The following is a 23,248-nucleotide window of genomic DNA, read 5'->3' as shown; positions in this document are numbered from 1 at the left end:
TTTATGGTCTTGTATGAAAATTAGATGTACCATAGCTTTGTGGAGATATTTCAAAATAGAGTTAAAATATTTTTTATAAGAAATCGGAACAACTAATTTTCGTGAATGAAAAGATTATTTTGTTTCATTTTTTAGAAGAGGGAGTTCAAACAATAATTCGGCGTTTGTACATTTTCCATATAAAATTCGGAACATTTCAGGCGACGATATGTAAGAAAAATAAAGTACATGTAGGTCGATTTCTTTTTCAAAACAAAATTCGGAAACATTCTTTACAAAAATTAACTGTAAAATTAGTCTAAAAAGTGATTTTCAACATTCGTTTTTAATAAATTACTTTCTTATTTAAAAATCCTGAACAACCTATTGTCGATATTTTTGATAAAAATAAAGTCATTTGACATAAATTATTTTAAATACGAGAATCCGGAATTATTTAATATCGATAATTAAACTATAGTCACATATTATCAAAGAATATAAGTGTAATAGTAGTCAATTATGCGATTTCAAACTATCATCTGACATATTTTTTTTATAAAGCAATATCCGGATCAACTTTATAGTTCATGAAATATAAGTCAGTATAAAGAATTATATTTATCATATATATGTTATTTATAAAAAATCTTAACAACATATTAAAAGATCATGTGTTATTTTTTTGCAACATTTAAGCTTGGAAATAAAATTTAATATAAGTTAGAAGAGCAAACAAACATTCGTTGGCATTGATTTGTTTTTTACAAAACATCCGGAACAATCTATTATAGATACTTAAACTATTGAAATATTTCTGAAGGAACATTAAAAGTTAAATCAGATTTTCAATAGCCTTTAGTTTTAGTTTTTTAATCTAACCGTGACGGACAGACTGACCAACAGGCAAAACGCACGAAAATAAGCTTTTTTTTATTCTGATGTGGAAACTTAACAAAAAAAAAATCTGATTTATAACAAAAAGTTTAAAGAATTAGTGTAGCACCATAAAATGGCGCGGCGTTACGCTACAGCCGAAAGTCGCTGAATAAAAAGTCCATTTTAAAAAATGTACGTGATATTTACATACAAAGTGCATTCTTAGCCTTTACAACAAACAGAAATGTTTTCTTTTAATTTTAGCAGCTAGTTGACCAGAAAAAAACACCTTTAACTAATATTTATATTTGTTGTAAACATTTCTTGTACATTTTAAAAATATATTTGACTTAGTGATACTGAAATACACAAACAATCGTCCTTCTTTGTTAGCATGTTGAAACATTTCCTCCCTTACATTTACGTAATTGTTTTAGAATTGGTGTATTTTTATGAAAAAAAATCGTTTGCATTAATAATTGTATAAATTAAACGGTTTGCTTTTAGAAAACCAAAAGTAGCCGTTGCACCTAAACTTTTCAATCCGCATTTAATGGTGAAATAATATTTTTCATATATCTTCTAGTTTTCGAGATCAGAGTAAGACAGACGGACAGACGGACATTTTGCACAAACCCAATAGCGGCTTTTTCCTTTACGAGGGCCGCTAATAAAACAAATTCATACACAACTACAATGTCAATAAAAAAAAATATGTGTAACACAAATAGTCAAATATATATATTCTTCTTATACATGAGATAAAATAAGATTGTTGAGTGTTATATAGTCATGTATGTGCTAAAATTGGTACACAAAATTTCAAATAAGTATTGAAATATCTATCATCATTAGCCAATTTAGAATTGATAACATTAATAAAATACAAAATGTATAACAACATAACAGAAAATTGCAATATGGAATTAAAACATTTTTGTTAAAAAAAACAAAAACAAAACCAGACCAACCAAAGCAAATAACACAATAATGTCATAAAATACAATGACATGTAATTATAAACAATAAATTAAAGACTCTTTGTATAAGATACAATATGATACACAAATCTGTATTATTGAAAAATAATACTCTTAAGTGAGCAATTCTTATATGCATGTGTATATATATATATATATATATATATATATATATATATATATAATAATAATATATATATATATATATATATATATATAATATATATATATATATATATATATATATATATATATATATATATATATATATATATATATATATATAATCCCTAAATAATTTAATATCATTAATCAATTTTTTGGGGATGGTCTACCATGAAATTTTTTTAATATCTTGCTTTGGTGTTGGGAAGTAGTTTCCTTTATTAATCGGAATATAATATTAATCAAGTTCAGTACATACTACTCTAACACTGGCATCCTTTAAACAAAATAAACCCAAAATCTAACTTCTACTATACAACTAGAAATAGGGACTGCCTCAAAAAACATATAATAAGATATTTCACATAAAAGTAACTCAACTTAATCAGGGGTTTAAAAATTGTAACGAATAATGAGTCCAAGGAACTAGAACTTTTTAAACAGACTAATAGACCTAATCAATTACAGACCAACACACCGTCCGTTTCAACCAACTTTAGAGGGTGATCTGCCTTATGACAAAGAATGACCAATAAATGTCATTTGACTTTGTGACGTAGCAAACAATTCAAAACAAAAGTACAATGCACTCTCGTCCAGTCTAATGATAACGAGTAAAAAAACAACATAACAGAGTTGGGAGAAAGCAAAAACACCTTATCTTATATAATACAGACGTTACTTCAAAAAAGAAGATGATTACGTCCTACGCGTCATGCATTTAGTCATGCATATTAACCAATGACTTAAATTCTGCCAAGTCACTGGTTTTCCTGGCTAGCTCAGGCAACCCATTCCATGCTCTAATAGCACTAGGGAAGAAGGAGTATTTGTACAAATTTGTCCTAGCATATGGGACGAGGAATGTGCCTTTATCTTTGTGTCTTTCAGAGTATTTTATTAAATTTTGTTTTTGTATTTGAAGATTATGGTTCAGTGTTTTATGTATTATTGCTACTTTACTTTTGAGCCTTCTGTCCTGAAGGCTTTCTAAATTAAGTGATTTTACTAAAGGTGTTACTCTAGTCAAATGTGAATATTCGTTTGTTATGAATCGCACTGCTCTATTTTGTGTCTGTTCTAGTTTCTTAATGTTTTCTTGAGTTGAGGGGTCCCAAACAGAGGATGCATATTCTATTATTGGCCTAACCAAGGTTAAATAACATTTTAGTTTTATGTTCTTATTTGATTTATAGAAATTTCTTTTAATAAATCCTAATGCTTTGTTTGATTTTTTTGTAGTTTCATAAATATGTGGATTCCATGACAGTTTTTCATTTATTATAACACCTAGGTATTTTGCGTTTTTAGTCTGTGTTACTGGTTTGCCATGAATAAGATAAGTGGAATTAAATTGTTTTAGTTTTTTTGTTACTCTTAACAACGGACATTTTTCTGGGTGGAAAGACATGCTCCAATTTGATTCCCATTTCTGTAATTCATCTAATTCTCTTTGTAAAATATCTGTGTCTTGTGTTGTTTTTATTGTTCTATATATTATGCAATCGTCTGCAAATAATCTGACTTTTGTTCCTGAAGTAATGCAATTTGGTAAATCATTTATGTAAATTAAAAATAGTAGTGGACCCAAGACTGTTCCTTGAGGTACACCTGAGTTTACTGTTATCGGTGTTGATTTAGAACCATTTATTATTACAGTTTGTTCTCTCCCTATCAGAAAGTCTTTAATCCACTGATGCAGTGGACCATTAATGCCGAAATATTTAATACATATCAAATACACATCAAACAAAATAAATAAATGCTGGTTTAATAATAGACTAAAGAAGCTTTGTAAACAGAAGGAAAACCTCTATAGAAAATTTAAAGAAACTAATGCAGAAAGAGTTTACAAAAAGTATATAAAAATTAAACAACAAAAATTAAACACCTGTCCCAAGGACGTGACATGTCATTACATTAACAGTCATATAGCAGATTCTTTGTTTTTACTTAAATACAATACACTTCTTTTAATGAATATATCGCAGAAACAAAGAATTTGTAAATGGAAATTACTAACACTTTAGTTTTAAAAATCAAATACAAATAATTATACGTTTGAATGACAGTATTTCTTATTAGTTCCAGAAGAAGAGAAATAAAACAAAGTACCAGCTCACCAAAATAGAAACATTATAGAAGCATCCATCCGAAGTCAACAAATCTTGCACTCAAAACCAGCTAAAATGAACTCATTTTATTCAGGAATCACTGAACCTCAAAAAGAAGGACTAATTAGAAAATATAACAAATGAATCAACAAAGCATCAAAGTGCATATCGTCCATGGAGCTAAAGCTACCTTTCATCTATAAGAGATAGCATCTACAACATTACCCAAAAAATCCGACCATAACCATACTGAGCTCAATAAGTTTTTTTTTTTTTTTCGAAAACCCATTACTTCAGCAACTAATGGTTCAGAGTTTACACAGATGGATCGTGTCAAGAATCAAAACAAACGGAGCAGCTGGCATACTAATTGACTGGCCTAATGGAGAGAGACTAGAAAAATCCATTGCAACTGGGGAGCTCTTCGACAGCCACGAAGAAGAAAGATGAGCACTTAAACAAGCAGGTACAAAACTTGTTAAATACCCAAAATGCACCGAAACAGTCGATGCCAAAATAGTCTTTTAAAGCCTGAAAAACTCACATTATCTCTATAAAACAACTCAGAACAGCTCTTGTAAACCTTAATAAGAACAGTTAGGAAACAGGTCTTTAAAGGAATACAGCACACATTGAAATAGAGTGCAATGAAAAAGCAGACATACTGGCAAAAAAAATAAAAGAACATACAAACAAATTTAAATTCCTCTCTACCCAAAAGAAATGAAGAAAATATAAACGACCTATCCTAATCCTAATTACAAGAAAAGCATTGCCTACTATAAGCTATCCCAACAAATATTTTGTCTCTCAGATACGGATAGCGCACAATGAGACAACATATATTTCGAAACTTAAAAGTCGGAACAAGTAAAAACCTGACATTGTGGAGCATCATTATAAGAGAATACCGACCATGTCCTTCAAATTTGCATACTTCATCGAGAGGCACAAACAAGAGTCTTGCCCAGAAACCCTCCAGTAGAAGAAAATTATTACATGTGGAGAAGCTCCTGAACTGGAAACCAATGTGCGTTTCATGTATGAAATTGTAGATTGGTGGATTTTTGCCTCAAAATGCATAAATAACTCCACCATTTTTTAAAATTATTAGTTAATTCTTAAGAATATACAATAATTTATTAGGTAAACATGTTAAAACATAACAAGTCTTCCATTTTCGAAATAGTGTGTATAAAGTATTCTAAATACATCCCTTCTAGGGTCCTGCAAATTTGCAAGCACTTTGGAGACGCAAAAAGGCAGGCCATGAAGAGAACTATCCATATGCAAATAATATCAAAAACTCCAAACCAGTTTTCTCTGTTATTTCTGGCTGCAACACTTATGATTATACATCTGAGTTGAAATGTACACTTGAAGAAAAGGACAATGGAACCTTGTATATATGTGTTGTTATGGAAGACAATATTGAACGGAGCAGAAAAATGTTTACAAGTAGGTTTGTTTTATTACTATTGTTTATATGAGTATTTTGTATCTTGAAATCATTATAATAATACATTAGATTTGAGACCTATTTTAATGACACCTATAGCTATTGTTTGTAGTGTGATGTTCAAAAAGCACCGGCATTTAGTGCGATCAGTTATAAGTACTTACTACTGGCTAATCTTGAAGTGCCCCTAGTCCATATTTGTCTCTGAACTAGCATTTCAGTTACAAGAAACTAATAATGAAAACCATTGCTACTACTTATTTTCAGATATTTGCAGTGAGCAGAGCACTAATAATATTTCCCCAAGTAAGTCTTGTATCTTTGCGCTTGCTTTACTGAGCTCGTAGTCACTGAATCCATCTAAGTTGCTGCTTTTTGTCTGTGTTAGCGGCCCCCGAAAGGGGAAAACACGCTATTAGTTATGTGTGGAATGTCTGTCCGTCCGTCCGTCCCGTTTAGATCTCGGAAACTAAAAAAGATAATGAAAATCAGACATCATAATATTTAAGACCATTCAAAGTTCTGAAGCAACGGCTACTTTATTCTTTTCTTTTTTTTTAAATCAATTACGCAAACACTTTTTTCATAAAAATTCACCACTTTTACAACTATTCCCTATCAGAAGTAACAAACACGGGAGGCTCTTTAGAAGGAAAGATGACAATTAACCGTATTTTTTGGATTTTTTGTCCAAAAATAATTTGTATTACATTGTATTGCTAAGTTATGTAAGTTATGTAAGTTTTGTCATTCTAACTACTACATTTACACACAAAAAAGTTTTCTTTTTTTTTTAAAGAGAAAAAAATCTTTTTAGTATGCATATAAGTTGGTCATAATTTAAAACAACAATTAATAAGTAGTTTTTCATATTATCGCGTGAACTGCAGTACTGTGGTATGGGAATAGTACACGTAACTATTTTTTTTCCTAAATGTTTTTCTCTTTTTTCTTGAGGATTTAAATAAAAGATTGACCCTCCACAAAACAAATTAGATTAATTAGATATTCATTATAAGACATCAGTTAGGCCAGATTCATATCTAACTTCACATTCACTTTCAGCTATCTCTAGGTCTGCTGGACCGCTAGGGCACAACACAAGATCTGTCAACCTTCTTTCTCCATTCTTCTCTGTCATTTGTCTTTGATAGAATTTCATTATAATGTTTTTTCTTATGATATTGAAACCTGCTTTTTTACCTGCCTGGGTGGACCACTTCGGGGGCCGATTTTGAGTTTGTGTTTCCACACAAACTGTCTTTGTAACCTTGTTAAATATGTTTTTATAGCTTTTTTCTAAAATAGGAAAAAACAACAACAATAAATCAGTTTCTGGCTAGTAGGCTTTTATCTTACTCTCTCTTTCTGTCTGGTAAAAATGTTTGTACACGCTATTTCTCCGACACACAATCACGGTGCAAGCTGAAATTTTGTAAAATTATTTGTAGTTAACAAAGCAAGAAGCAATAAAAAAACAACTATTCAACTATTTATTGATAATTATTTTATTTGTTTAATATTCAACGAGGGAAAGAAAATATACTTGACTGATGTGGTGGTATTAGTTGAAAAAGTCCACATTATGATTTGTGTAGAGAATTAGGTCAACTCTTAAAAATTTAAAACTAACAAATATATCTTCTATTTTCATAAGCACTTCTCTGTCACAGGGAGGGAATCTAATCGCGGTGCTGTACCAAATGAGAGGTTGGATATTGCAACCATTACTTTATTGAGCTGTGGGGTGGGGGGGGGGGCAGCGAGTAAAAGTGTTCAGATCAGCTAACAAGTATTTCCTCCTTACCTGTGAGAAGTTTGTTTCCATCATCACTGAATATGGGAAATTAGCCATTTTGCCGAGGACAGTAGAAATCTTGTATAAATTTAAAACATTTCTTGGATTTTCAATGTCTGCTTAAGAATGGATTTTTTCAAAATTTTTGCTAAACCACCACTCCTTCATATGTCTAGATTTTGCTGGATCTTTCTGTTAGCAATGGGTGCTATCTGGATTACACCAAAGGCCTTAAAGCAATGTTGATTTGTGTGTTAAAAGCTGTTCAATTTGCACATTGTTTTCTTCAAAACAAATTTGATGCTTGCGTTTTGGCTGACCGAGGACAATTCAGGGCTTTTATTTCACTGTCTAGTTTGTTGATGAGCTTTTGCTTGATCTGTGGGTTTGTGAGCTTACCAACATCGCTTTACACGATTGCTTTCTTGGGGCCTTCTGTGAGATTTGATGCATATTTTTATCTTAGATTAGGCGATGATCAGTCCAACAGTCCTACCGCATATAAAGCTTTTGTGACTTTGACATCCAGTCTATGACTGTCTTAGAATGATAAAGTCTATTTGATGCCAGTGCTTGGATCTGGTATGCATCCATGATGCATTTTTTTTCTGTGAGGTACTGCATAAGTTTATTTGTTACCCACAACTTGTTGTTTGTGCACATTTCTCATAACTATGCGTGATTGTTGCTGCAGTGACCATTGCCGTATCTGCCCAAAACATTACTCCAGGTTTTCTAGTCAGAGCCTACCCTGCCATTATATTCGCCCAGTATTTTAATTGTGTCTTCTTGAGGATTTTATGTATTGCAGAGTTCAAATCCGAGTAGAAGCTTTTTTTTTTTTTGGTATTGTCTTGGTTGGACATAGTTTGGGCATAGGCGCTTATTAGAGTAGCATGTCGCCTTGAGATCTGGGGTAGGCGTATAGTCATTTGACGGTCATTTATAACTTTTAGTATTTCTGCCAATATGTTGAGTAGTTTGGTTTCACCCAAAACCAACACCAGTTTTTAGGATACCTCAGCTTTTTAGCTTTTGACTTCAGTCGTCGAGCTGTTTACATCCTAGGAATCCTTGGGCCTTTGCCTCTTTTCTTTGCCTCTTTTTTGGGCATTGCCTCTTTTTTGGGCTATTGGCCTCTTTATTGGGCTTTTTTTTTTTTTAATAACAAAAAGATGCATATTTTATTAGTAAGCGTACTAATTATGTATTTACATTTTAAAGTACAATGATTGCAAAACATAGAATTGCATATAGTTACATTTAGGTTGTCCTAATATTTTAACGATTTAAATTGCTTTGTATATGGCGTTATTTTTTTCCAATAGCATATAATGAATATTTTTGAAATTTAATGTTCTTAAAATATATGTGGTGAGATTGTCAACAATAGATAATTAAACAGAAACAATCAAAGAGTGAAAGTAGAGACTTAAATGATATTAAAACATTTGAAACATCGTAGTCACATTTTTTTCCACTTTGTCTACATTGCTTATGGTTGTTTCCTTTGTGCTTTGCTACATTACCCCAGTTCTTTATATTAACTTCTATCAAACGTGCATACACATCTATGTGTGTACACACTTATGCGAACACAGGCATTCAAACATTTATATTGTTTCCTTTGTTGTCTCCCTTTTAATGACAATTTTTGATTTTCTCCCTTGAGATTTGGAAAACTACTTCCTCATCATCAAGGTGGAAATCCTGTCTGCTAGAGTCAGTACATCGGGAGTTTCTGTTCAGAAACAATTTCTCTGTGGCATTTTTTTTTTTGGTCACAGGGACCAATTAGAGTCGTACCGAAAGTTATTTTATATGTATCTATATATCTATATATATATATGTGTATATATATATATACTTTTTTTTTCTTGAATATTTTCCCCCTTTTTTTTCCCCCCTTTTTTAATTTATCCTCTTCCCCTCCCTAATACATATTTTCTCTGTAGACTGCACAAGCATGCGCAATATTGACAATGGTGGTGGAGAATTTTTTTCTTTAACAATAGTAAAAAACTTTGACATATGTAAAAAAAAACTTTGACATATGTAAAAAAAAATGAAACTAAATACTAATTTAGTAACAATTTGATGCAGAAGCTTGTTGAGATATGAGGCCATATTGATGCTCAATATTAGAAAAACAGAAGAAGAACAATATCTGCACAGACTGTAAATATCTGCAAGGTAGCAAGAAACAATATATTTGTATGTAGACTGCACAGGCATGCACAATACGGATAGTGGTGGTATTTTTTCAATACTTGTAAAGAAGTCACTATGGACATAATTGTTAAAAATTACAAACTTATACAAAGAATTGCTTGCTTAGATATCATGTGATCATGCATGATTCTCAATACAGGAACAACAGAAGAAAAACAGTGTTTACATAAAACGTAAAGGTCTGCCCTTGTTCTTGATTTCTTGGAGTTACTCTTCTTTCCCTTTTCTTGGGTTTTCACTTGTTCGCTCCTGGTTCATTATTGTGTTTCCGTTCCTTGACTTGCCGGCCTAATGTTCCATTTCAATATGATTCTCTGTTTTAGTCGGATGAGATCTCTCGTTTTCTCCTGCCTAACTCTCTCGTCTTTGTAGATCAAAACTTTGGTTTAAGTCTCTATACTACTCTACAGTCACAAGGTCAAGGCGTGGCCTTCGTGATTGTATACTGTCTTGAATTGTCTTAACCTTTGTCAATTTCAAGGGGCGATTTATTTTTTTTTTGGAGTACTAGCTTTTCTAATTATATGGTTACAGGGTCTTTAAATATATAAAAAAGATAATTTGGGATATATATCTATACACACACATACACACTCGCATACACATATTTATATACATATTCCCTTTTCTTTAAGGACAATCTTGGTATTTTTATTTAGCGCTATATTGTTTCACTTTGCGTTCAATAATTTTCTTAAAAATGTGATCTAATAATATTGTGCAATATAGTTTATTATGGTAGACAATTTGTAGGTAGGTATTCCAAATAAGGTTTCTATATTCTGATAAAATAATTACATTGATGTCTCTTAGTTTTTTATTTATGGCTTTAGGTACTTTATTAAAGAAAATAGCAGTATTTACATTTGCACAGGTTTGACTGTTTGCGTCAATAATATCTTCTAAAGTTTTTTTTGCTTCCTCAACCAACTCACATTCACTAAATAAGTGTTTCTCTGGGTTTTGGTTTTCTTTTTCACAAATTACACAGGTATATTTGAACCCTGTTGTAGTTGAGAGTCTTCCTTTTATTGGGTTCATCCCGAAGAGTAATCTGTAGGCCACTTCTCGTGCTTTGGGTGTTATGTATTTGTTGTGTAAATGCGTGAATGTGTCTGTCCAGTTGGTTGGTTTAACCCCTAACTCCCTGACCCACTTTATTCTAATTTCTAGGTTTTCTTTCAACTTGTCTCTGAGTATAGTGTATATTGTTTTTGAGTCGTGGTGTGTTATGTTTTCATTGCTGGGTAGGTGTCTTGTGAGTGATCTGTAGAATGGATGTGTATGGTTACCAAAATGATGGGGTGTGTTGTTTTGAATGGAGAGGAGCTTGTTTAGTCTAAGTCCAAAATAATATAATACTAAAGGGAAGTTATTGGGAGACCTTACTACTTTCCCTACAAATTTTATTCTAAGCGTTTTGATTTTTGTGTGAATGTCTTGTAAGCCTATCCCTCCTTCTTTTTTGTCTTGTATGAGTGTTGTATGTTTTATGTTCCTTATTGTGTTTTTGAAAATAAAATTTCTGATAGTGGTATTGATGTTATTTATGAAATTAGGAGGAGGTTCTACTATATTTGCTAAGTAGATTATCTTCGGGATGACCAAGTTGTTTATTAATATAGCTCTCCCAAATATGGTAGTCGCCATATATTGAAACATTCTAATCACGTTCTTTGTGTGGGCCAGAATCTCCGCCCACTGTTCATGGCAATAGTGTGCTGGGTTGCTAGTCCACACGATGCCACATACTTTTATTTCTTTCTGGTTTTTAAGGTTAAAGGGGATGTTGGGGGGATTTCCCACCTACCCAGTCCCATAATTGAGGATTTATTAATGTTTATTTTGGACCAGCTCGCCCGCCTAAATAATGTGAATTTCTCTATAATTTTAGCTATGTCTTTTTCTGAGGTGGGGAAAAGTGTGGTATCGTCGGCATAAGCTTTAATTTTGACTACGGGGGTTGGACCGGGGATTTTTATTCCTAAAATTTCTTTGTCTAACCTAATATTCTTTAACAGGGGTTCTAGGCAAAGGGTGTATAAAAAGGGGGATAGGGGACAACCTTGCCTAACAGATCTTTTAATAGAAATCCTGTTGCTTAGTGTTTGATTTATTATAAGTTGACTTGTGGCATCGGTGTAGACTAGCTTTATGTATGTTATCAAAGTCTTGTCTATGTCTGTCTTGTCTAGTATTTTGAATAAGTAGTCATGGTCAATTCTGTCGAAAGCTTTTTCTTGATCAATGGACATGAGGGCTGCTTTCAAGTCTTTGTCTTTAAAGTAATATATGATGTCTCGTAGAAAGTGATTCAGTTCGTCTATATTTTTTTCCGGGTTGCTACAGTACTGGTCTTGTCATAGTAGGTGGGGTAAAAGGGGCCTAACTCTTAGAAAGATCATTTTGGTCAGCAGTTTATAGTCAGCATTTAAAAGGAAAATGGGTCTAAAGTCACTAGGTGTTGTGTTGTTTTCAGTTTTTTTTGGTAATAGTGTGATGTATGCAAGATTAGTCTGTAGGCGTCTGTCCTGTTTCTAACATGTCATTGTATAGTCTTAGTAGTAGGGGTCCTATTTGGGAGAAAAAAGTTTTATAGAATTCATATGTCAAACCGTCTGGGCCAGGGGATTTGTTATTTTGTGTTGTGTCCTAAGCAGCCCTCAGCTCCTCTAATGTAAAGGGTTTATTTGTGTTTTGTTTTTCTGATGGAGGTAATGTTTTACAGTGTTTTAGAAGTATATTTTGTGCGTCTGTATCTGTTTGTTCTTCATTATACATGTTGACGAAATGTTTTGTAAAAATTTCTATTATTTTGTCACTCTCCTGTATTTTTTTTCCTTCTTTGTCTGTTATGTTGGTTATTATTCTATTTTTTTTTTTGTGTATTTTGTTCTAGCGCCAAGTATAATTTGTTTGGCCCTTCTGATATTTGGGTATTTTTGCATCTGATTTCGGCTCCTCTATATTTGTGTTTGTATAACTCTTCAAGTTGTGTGGTTAGGTCTGTTTTTTCAATTTCATCCTGCGTTTGAGTAAGCAGATTTTTTATTCTGTTTTCTTCATTTACCCTCTTTGTTTGTTTGATTCTTGCTAAGATTTTGAATTGTTATTTGATTGAATTTTTTATTATTGTCCACGTCTTGGTTAATTTGTATTCGTTTTCTATGTCTTGTGCTGTTGATAGCAGGAGTTGGTTTATTCCTCTTTGGATTAGTGGGTCTTTCAAAAGGTTATTGTTTAACTTCCAATGGGATTCTTTTGTTTTTTTTTTCCTTTTATTATTTTTTTCCAAGTTCCAAAAGTACACCTTTATGGTCGGAGTAATGTAGGGTTTCTCCTAAATGTGTCACACTTAGTATGTTGGTGTCCGTGGGAATGTAAAAACGGTCAATTCTGGTTTCAACCTGGTAGGACCTGTGTGTTAATGTAGTTTCCTTGCCATTCGGCTCTAATTTCCTATAAGCATCTACACCCAATGCAGTGTTATTTTGACCTTTTCATCCTCAATGGTTGAAACTTCAACTTTGAGGGTGCTTTCAGTCCCAAAAGTCTTTCCTAGAATACGGGTTCTCACCCTTGGACTATCGGGAACTAAGAACCAGACGAAAGGATTCTCGAATCTATAGAGAGAACCCACTTTGTCAGGAGACAGACTTAAAACAGTCATGAGGCTAGCCATTGAAGCCTTAATAGCCTCTTGCCCTATCAATTTGAGCAACAGAGTACCAGAAGGGTGGACCAAGCCACCTTCCAAGTCTTTCTTCTCAATTAAGTTTTTATTGACATGACTGTGTCAATAAATGTAAACTCAAATGAATTAATCAAATAGTAAATCAAATAGTAAATCAAATAGAAGTAAAGATGAACGAGTGAATAAAAAAATGAAATATCTAGAATATAAACACTATGGAGTGTGTAGAGTGAATACACGAGTGAACAAAAAATAAATTATTTAGAATATAAACACTATGGAGTGTGTAGAGTGGATACCTAAATAAAAGGGCTTCTCACGTCACACTAATAATCCATAGAATAACACAGAAAAACACAATAATCCAATAATGAATACACAAGAAATACACAAAAAGCTTTTAAGAGCTCATAGACAGAGACCGTCTAGATCAACTCAACGTCTCGGCAAAATCACGTTTTTTTTATTTCAATAATGCGTCACGTTGTTTCTCCTAACCCTAACCCTAACCCCAACACCAGTTTCACGCTTTTACTTGCCGTCAATCCCAACTGCCTATAAAAAAAAAAGGTATAGCTTGTAGTTTACAAGATTACTATTCGTTTTAAATTATGTCTAACTTATAATGCATACTAAATAGTTTTTTCCTTTAAAAAAATTATAAACATTTGTTTGTGTGTAAATATAGTACTTAGTATAACATAACTTACATAACTTAACAATACAAATATAAAAAACAAAACTTTTTGACAAAAAATCTACAACCGTTTGCATAAATGTGTTAAAAATATGGAAAACGATCGTCTCCCCTAATAAAGAGCCTCAAGTGTTTAAGTGTTTAATAGTTAATATTTGTAAAAGTTGTTATTTTTATGAAAAAAATGCTTGCATAAGTGATTTTAAAAAAGTTTTTCGCTTTCAGAAAAGAAAAAAGTAGCCGTTGCATCACAACTTTGAATGGTCTAAAATATTGTGATGTCGTATTTTCATTATCTTTTCTAGTTTACGAGATCTAGACGGGACGGACGGACAGATGAACAGACTGACAGACACTACATTTAAGTTTTCTATCTAAAACCTTTAAAAAATCTAATTATCATTAATATTGTGTTTCGATTTTTAAGGAAAAAAACTTCCCAACACCAAAGTATGATATGAAAATCTCCCCACAATGCTATGGTACATATAATTTCACACGAGTTCATCCCAAATTTTAATTAACGGTATTAGATTTATCTTATTCTCTCACTATATTAACAAACATCTGGAACAATCTATTATACAAACTTAAAACTATTGCGATGTTTCGGAGGGATTTTCAATAGAATTTAGTTTGTTGCTTTTTATATTAATTTATAGAAGACTGACAGAAGAAACGCACAAAAATGCGGCTTCAATCCTTTTTAAATGAATTCTTTTAGAACTCAGTGCACCAATTTCAAAGAAAGCTCGATAGTTCTCTCGTGTTAATTACATTTTTTTTTTGTATTAGCTCATTGGGACATAATGGATTTTTTTCTTTTTGACATCATATGAATGAATTTTTTCAAATGTAATGCTAAAAAAATACTTGGTGCACAAATGTTTATGAATCCTCGACAACTTGCTCGTATTGCTTGTAAGACATTTTTTTTAAGTCTAAGTAGGCCGTGTGACTTGGTGGATTTTTGTTTTATTTTTGTCTTTATATAAAGTTAATTCTTTAAATGAAATGCTTAAGCAACTTGGTATAGTAATGCTCATTAAACCTCTTTATTTGATTCTTGGTAAGTGTTGTAAAAACCTCCAAGAGTAGAATATTCTTCAGGCTTTAAAAAATGGAAAACATTGGACCGCGACTTAGATAAAACAAAAAAAAAAAACAGGAAAGTTATTGCTATGACATTTTTTCTTACTTACTAGAATCCGAAATATCGTGACCATATTGACGATTTCTTGAGTAATTTGGGATTTCCTTGAGATGGTGAAACATTATCTGCATGTGACCAAGTACTGAAAGAACATCCATAAGCTATTACATAAAAACTTTACATGTTTAGTAACCCAAGAAAGGAAATCCTTATCTATTTCAGCATGGTACTTTCGTAACTAGTTTGACAAAATGTATAAAAATCAAGCTAATGCGTTCTATTTTAAATTGCATGGGAAGTGGTGATCTGAAAAGCTCAGGGATATGAAAATATGGCTACAATGTCTGATATCCATCAATATGTACAATCAATTTTTAGAACCAACAGAAAAGTTATTTAATAAATGTAAACATCAATCCCGTACTATATGTGTCAACATTAATTATAAAAAAAAATGCATCTTGCGTAACATTTTTACACATTAAAAAAATTTAGATTTTAAAATTTAGCGTAAGAACGGCCTTTCCGTGATTTTACATTTCTTCGTATTACTTTTTTTTTTCTTATGAAAAAGATAACCATGCCAATGATCACCCAAAACCTAAAGAGTTCCTAATTAACAAAGTGGTGGCTAAGCTGAGGCTTTAAGCTTTTACTATATCAACATCAATTGAGCATGGAAATATTGATTAATATTGAAAAAAAAAAAGAAGTATTGATTTTTCAAAGAATTCTTTGTATTAAGCTTAAATCTTTTTTCTTTTGGCCACTGATTCAACAACAGGTAAACCAGGATCCCGACCAGATAGTGCTGGTTCTAATGTTGGCACCAGAGTGTTTGGTTTATTAGTCGTACTGGTCATTATTGTTGTTCTTATCTACTTTTTCGTCATTCAAAAGAACAAACAAATCGAAAGTCCTGAAGGTAATAATTTTTAAAAAATTAATTGATGTTTTAATATGTAGATCTACAGTCCTGAAAAAAGTTTCCTGCGATTCAATTTCTTTTGTTTTATTTATGTGTGTGACAAGGGGGTATAAAAGTTGGCCGTTTTAATGTGTCTTGGGGTTTTTATAGTTTGAGATCCAACAATTGCACAAATGTACATACAAGGCACAGCATTATAAATGCAGGCAACAAACACTATATATATATATATATATATATATATATATATATATATATATATATATATATATATATATATATATATGTTTAACGTTTATTGGACAAGGAAGAGATAATGTTAAATGATTTACATAGGGCTGGGATGAGATCTAGTATGTACATATATCATCATTAGACGCTGGGAGTCAAGTAGTCCAAGTGTCATTTGGCTTTTCTCTTTTAGCTTATCTGTGTCCAGTGCTTCCGTCAGGAGACTGGTGTGGCTGGTGCTGATGCTATCTGCTGGCGGGGCTTGTCCAGGCAGTGTGCAGTCCAAATGTGTGTAGGGGCAGGGATCTGCTGCGGCTACTGTCAGCGAGCCAGTGACGGGTCTTTGGCGAGCGTTGTTGTTTGCACGCTGGTGATATATTAGTAGGGCTGAGGTATTTACAGAGCTGGTATCAGCAAATCTGGTATCAGCAGTGAGTGGGTAAGTCACCAAGTGCAGATTATCTATAGATAAAAGCAGCAATTCAATGTGAAAGAAAAGGGAATGAAAATGTGTAGAATTCAAAAGAAGAGAACGTTCCGCTCCAAAACAGGTTTCGAGCGAGAATGACTCAGACAGCGAAGTTTGTCCAGATAAGATAAAGAAGGTGTGTGTGTGGGGGGGGGCAGGAGTGGTGGGCGATAAGCCAACAATTTGATGTAGACAATCTGGTATCATCGAGAAAAGGAAGTCTCTGTTTAATCGAGATACACTTTTCCCGGGATAGATAATGCGTGAAGGCGCAAACTCGGAGACCAGGAAACTGGTCCGCTCGCGTCCATTTGTCTTTTACTGCCTGCCCAGGTGGCTAGAAAGGTGAAGGGAGAGATGATTAGGGCTTGGCCAGAGAAAGGGAGATTACGTCTTGACACTGGTCAGTGCTAGTCGATCAGGGAAACCTTTGCCTGAGGCGTTGAGTTGAGTTGAGTTGGCCCTTTAGAGTAACCAGCCGCTCCCGAGGAGGGGGTCAGCAGGGAAGAGCGTTACCTGGAGTTGGGAAGGGAAGGGGGGGGCAGGTTCAGTCCACCGTACGTCCACGTTGGTCTAGTGATTAGGAGCAGGGGTAAAAGGGGAGGGTACTCTTGTCACAAGTCGAGCGTGGCATGTATCGAGAGAGGGAAGATGAATGCGACATCATTTCTTGGGTGGGTGGATAGGAGGGGTGGTGGTAGTGTTTTTAGCACTTGATAGGCTGAGTTAGGAAAATTGATGATTAAAATGTGAAAATAAAATATTTAACTGCTAGTACCTGAGTGATAACTTGAGTGAGCTAAAACGTTGCTTTACAATGTGCATAACTAAATTCGTTTTAGGTCAGCTTCTTTTTATTTTTTTTACAGATAAAAATGAATTACCCCTTTCAGACTTTGCTATCTATATGGCACTTAATTTTACATAGACCATTTTAAACTTTTAATCCAGTACTTATGTTTCAGTATAGTTTCTATTATCAGTGTTTTTTTCACATGTAAAATGTGCTTTTGTGATTGTTTATCAGCCTTAAAGGCCCAAGATTGTTCCTTATGGAGCACAAGAATTTAAAATATTATAATTATCATATTTGTTAAAGAACTACTTTTCTCCAAAGGAACTGTAGGTGTTGGTACATTTCGGTTTTGTCAAGTTTCAGCACTGCAAGCTTCTTAAAGTTGACCAGCTTAAGATTTTTCTCATTATTGACTCCAGAAGCCTTTCTTTTCTCAAGTTGAGGTTTAGATGCATAGTAGCAGAAGTTTGGATTCATTTTTTTTTTCTTCTCTTTGGTGGGTGACCAGGCTCATGCATAAAGCTTAATAGTTTAGGTGCCAGTTGCTTACATTTTGCCTTTTCTTCTGTCAGTGATAGCTGTTCTGCGGTAACCTATAGCTGAGCCACTCATAAAGGCCAGGAGATGGCTTAATCATTTCAGGTGCTATTTGAGACTTATACCATTGAAGCAGTGCTTCTATCCATTGCTACGATACTTCTGCTATCCATCTGTTTAATCCTTCTTAATACTCTGCATTTTTCTTACAAGTACTAAGTTGTGTTAAGTCTTTAGGTCAAAATATATTAAGGAAAATTCATAATTTTACATGAATCTCTCAGCGACTAACCTATATTATATGTTTTCCTCGTATGATGCAAAGGACTAATATCTTAAGTGATTTGATTTTTTTTTATTTTGTTGTCTAAAAATTTCTTTAAAATAAGTATTTTAAACTCTTTCTCTCCATATCTGTTTTATTAAAATGGAATTATCTTTTTTTAAATTTATATTTCCCTACCCTGATATGACTAAACTGCAATAATTTTTTTGTTTATAATATACACATTTTTATTTGGTTTAGAATTAAATAAGAATGATATATCTTTTAATAAAAGGAAAAATGTTTATAAAATCGAAATTTAATATATATTTTAATTTTTGAATTTAAAAGTGAAAACTTACCGACTGTGGACAAGTTTACAGATTGAAATGAAAGTATTTTTATTTGACAGTTATTCATTTTATTCATAAAATTTAATAATTAACATATTTGAAACATATAAAATAAAATTATTGTCTAGAGCTCATTTTGTCACATTCGAAAAATATAGTTTTTTTTTAGCCCCATTCTTTAAAAAACAATTGAAAACGAATTGTCAAAGCTCCGAATTTTTTTAACAAAGGAAAACTTATCAATCTTATAATTTAGCTATTAATAATATTTTGGAGGAAAGAAAAGGAAAGAACAACTGAATTTCTAAGCATCGACGGTAATATACTCGATTTGAGTGATAGAATGGGGTCAAATTAATGATGGTTTCGTCAATTAGAAGAGAAAGAAATAATGTTTTTAAAGATATGTTCCTCTGCTTTTGCAAAAGAACCATTGCAATATAAAAACGCACTAAAAAGTAATTTTAATTTATTCTAAGTTCTTTTTTTAAAAATCGAAACAATTTAGAATTAATTGATCAAATGTCTAGCATTGGTTATTATTGACAAGTATTCTTAACATTCGATGGCTTATCTGTTTATATTAAAACTTTGATTTATTTTTCTTTAGGACAATAATATGAAGGCCATATTTTATTTGTTTCTTACAATCTCTAACTTTTTTAAAATACTGTCTTATGTTGCTCTGGAGATCTTTGGGCTAAATATATCTTTAGTCATTTTTGTATTTTTAGCGGCCCCCGTAAGGGGAAAAAGCAGCTATTAGGTTTGTGCAAAATGTCCGTCTGTCCGTCTGTCCGTCTGTCCGTCTGTCACACTCAGATCTCGAAAACTAGAAGAGATATGAAAAATATTATTTCATCATTAAATCCGGCTTGAAAAGTTTAGGTGCAACGGCTACTTTTGGTTTTCTAAAAGCAAACCGTTTAATTTATAAAATTAATTATGCAAGCGATTTTTTCATAAAAATACACCAATTCTAAAACAATTACGTAAATGTAAGGGAGGCAATGTTACAATATGCTAACAAAGATGGACAATTTTTGTGTATTTTCAGTATCACTAAGTCAAATATATTTTTAAAATGTACAGGAAATGTTTACAACAAATACAAATAATAGTTAAAGACGTTTTTTCTGGTCAACTAGCTGCTAAAATTAAAAGAAAACATTTCTGTTTGTTTATAAAGGCTAATAATGCACTTTGTATGTAAATATCACGCACATTTTTTTAAATGGACTTTTTATGCAGCGATTTTCGTGCAGTAGCGTAACGTCGCAACATGATCAGGTGCTAAACCAATTCCTTAAACTTTTTAAAAAAAAACGGTTTTTATTTATTTTTTGTTTAGTGCCCCCATCCGAATAAAAGAAGCTTATTTTTGTGCGTTTTGTCTGTTGGTCGGTCTGTCCGTCACGATTAGATTTAAAAAACTAGAACTCTAAAAGCTATTGAAAATCTGATTTACCCTTTAATGTTCCTGCCATAACATCTCAATAGTTTTAAGTATCTAAAATTGATTGTTCCGGATTTTTTTGTGCAAAACTAATCAACGCCAACAAATGTTTGTTTGCTCTTCTAACTTATATTACATTCAATTTCCATGCTTAAACGTTGCAAAAACACATTATCAATAATATGTTGTTCCGTTTTTTATGTAAATAGCATATTAATGCTAAATCATAATCTCTATACTGACTTATATTTCATTAATTGTAAAAATGTTCCGGATATTGTTTTATAAAACATGAATTATGCCTAATGATTGTTTGAAATCGCATAAGGCTTTTAAAAAAAGTAATTTACTAGCATTGATTACTGAAAATTACTTTTTAGACATTTAATTTTCTTGTAAAACATAACATAGAAGTTTTGTAATCGATAAAGAAAGTTCCGGATTTTGTTTCTTACAAATCGTCGCCAGAAAATTCCGAATTTATTTAAAAATCTACTAACGCCAAATAATCGTTTGAACTCCCTCTTCTAATTAATAAACAAATAATCTTCTCATTTACGAAATAATGTTTTTACGGATTTTTATGAAAAATATTTTAACTCACTACTCTCTTACAGTACATTTAACTTTCTACCTAAAACATTAAAAAATCTAATTATCGTTAATATTATGTTCCGATTTTTAAGGAAAACAGAATCCAAACACCAAAGTAAGGTATGAAAATCTCTCCACGTGGCTGTAGTACATCTAATTTTTATACGAGACCATCCAAAAAATTTAATTAACGGTATTACATTTATCTGAAATTCTCTTTTTCTTTTACTATTTATACAAACATCCGGAACAATCTATTATATAAACTTTTCAATTGTGTTCATACCTAAAAATTATTGCGATGTTTTGAAACGTAAAATAAAGGTTAATCAATTTTTAATATTTTTTAGTTGTTTTTTTTTATATCAAGATAACGGACAGACCGACTGACAGACAAAACGCAAAAACAATGTGGCTTTGATCCTTTTTAAATAATATCTATTAGAACTCAGTGCACCAATGTCTATGAACCCTCGTTAAATATCTCGTGTAAATAAAGACATTTTTTTATGGTACCGGTACTAGCCTATTGTGAGGTAATGGAATTTTTTTTCTTTGACGTCATATGAAAGGACTCTTTAAATGTAATGTTAAAAGAACGCACTCGGTGCACCAATGTCTATTAACCCTCGAAAAAATTGCTTGTATTAATGAAAACATATTTTAGTCTAACTAAGCCGTGTGACGTAGTGTTTTTTTTCCTTTGACGTCACATGGAATGAATTCTTTAAATGAAATGCTAAAATAACGCACTCGGTGCACCAATGTCTATGAACACTCGAGAAATGGCTCGTGTTGATAAAGGTGATTTTTAGTCTAGCTAGGCCTTGTGACGTAGTGTTTTTTTTTCCTTTGACGTCATATGGAATGAATTCTTTAAATGAAATGCTAAAAGAACGCACTCGGTGCACCAATGTCTATGAACACTCGATAAAAGGCTCGTAATGATGAAGGCGATTTTTATTCTAGCTAGGCCGTGTGACGTAGTGTTTTTTTTCCTTTGACGTCATATGGAATGAATTCTTTAAATGAAATGCTTAAAGAACGCACTCGGTGCACCAAAGTCTATGAACACTCGATAAATGGCTCTTATAGATGAAGGCGATTTTTATTCTTGCTAGGCCGTGTGACGTAGTGTTTTTTTTCCTCTGACGTTATATGGAATTAATTCTTCAAATGAAATGAAAAAAGAACTCGGTATAGTAATGTTTATTAAGCCTCGTTATGTGACTCGCGTTTAAAAAAGGAATGATATCTTGATTTAGATCTAATCTAGATTTTTTAAACTAGATCTAGATTTTTATTACAGTATATCTAGATCTGGATTTATATTCTAATTAAAATTATTTTAGAGTCTAGATCTAGAATTTCTAGATCTAGTTTAGACTAAAATAGACTAGATTAAGGTGTAGAATTTCAATTTCTAAACTTAAAGTGTAAAAAAAAAGTGTAGATTTTCATTTCCAAACGTTTTGATCAATATTGTAATGTTTTAATATACTAAAACTAATCTACTATTTTTTTATTAAATTTAAATTTAAATTTACGGCAAATGAATCTTTGAAACATTATTACTTTTGACCATCGGATGGCTGCCTGGTCGTGCGGTTTGCGCGCTGGACTGTCGTTCAGATTTATGGATGGCCCAGGGTTCAAACCCTGCCCGCTCCCATCCCCCGTCGTCCTGCTGGAGGTTTGGACTAGGAAGTAATTATCTTCAACTCTGAAGGAACATCCGAAACGTGTAAAACATTTTACATCAAAATTAAATCACCTCTTGAATATTATTTGCGAATATGCAGATCCGACAGGGATCCGACTTCGACGGGGGCCGCCTCTGAGTTTGTGTAACACAAACTCTCTTTGTAATCTTGTATATAATGAATTAATTAGTAGATATAGCCTCAAATGATTTCCAGGCAGTATGTTTTACCCTGATGTTCTGCATCCTCGGGTACTCCAAACGTGACATATTTTTCTAGCCTTGTCTCTGAGGGATTCAACCTGTATTGAATCATCAGATAGGCTTTACCGAACGGATGTCTATAGGTGGGAGTCTATGAAGCTTGTCGGCTCATAGATTTCCCTGAAGTGCATCATGACCCTTTTGTTTATTTTTTTTTTTGGCTAAAAGTGGCTGTGTCAGCCTGAAGCCTGTAACCCCAGAGTGGCCAAAATGGTCATGTTTTGACCTGAGGCCTATGACCTTCATTTTGCTACACTGATGTGTGATTTCCAGAAAGTGACGATAGTGTATATATGACTAGGGCAGTGTGCCATACTATTTTTGAGTGTTCCTTTTGTTTATTTTGTGTTGAGAAGGCTTGTGAGTTGATGGCCATTTATTTACACATTTATTTTACTCATGTAAATAAACTTTGTATATATGTTTTACTGCGAGTTTGTTAAGTCTTGTGTTGCATACATTAGTTTAATTGTAACACTGGAGGTTATACTTTATAACCTAGG

The 23,248-nt window shown here is 32.5% G+C and overlaps 1 protein-coding gene across 13 annotated transcripts in view; it reads left to right on the top strand.

Annotated features, from left to right (window-relative positions):
• The window catches only part of LOC106071327 (uncharacterized), a 60,889-nt gene that overhangs the window by 24,871 nt on the left and 12,770 nt on the right, over positions 1-23,248 (top strand). For 5 of the 13 annotated variants that reach the window (XM_056010242.1, XM_056010232.1, XM_056010241.1 and 2 more), the window contains exons 5-8: positions 5,341-5,575; positions 5,844-5,882; positions 15,935-16,075; positions 16,503-23,173. In XM_056010242.1, coding sequence (XP_055866217.1) covers positions 5,341-5,575; positions 5,844-5,882; positions 15,935-16,075; positions 16,503-16,552 — 465 coding nt within the window. In that variant the 3' untranslated portion in view covers positions 16,553-23,173. Of the gene's footprint in view, positions 1-5,340; positions 5,576-5,843; positions 5,883-15,934; positions 16,076-16,502; positions 23,174-23,248 lie in introns of those variants that run through there. The other 8 variants (XM_056010238.1, XM_056010236.1, XM_056010237.1 and 5 more) reach the window with 4 other exon arrangements.

This window comes from Biomphalaria glabrata, chromosome 14, assembly GCF_947242115.1.
Source record: "Biomphalaria glabrata chromosome 14, xgBioGlab47.1, whole genome shotgun sequence".
In the NCBI taxonomy this organism is placed as follows: domain Eukaryota; kingdom Metazoa; phylum Mollusca; class Gastropoda; family Planorbidae; genus Biomphalaria; species Biomphalaria glabrata.
Note: the sequence above shows the minus strand (reverse complement) of the source record. Positions and strands in the feature narration are given on the sequence as shown.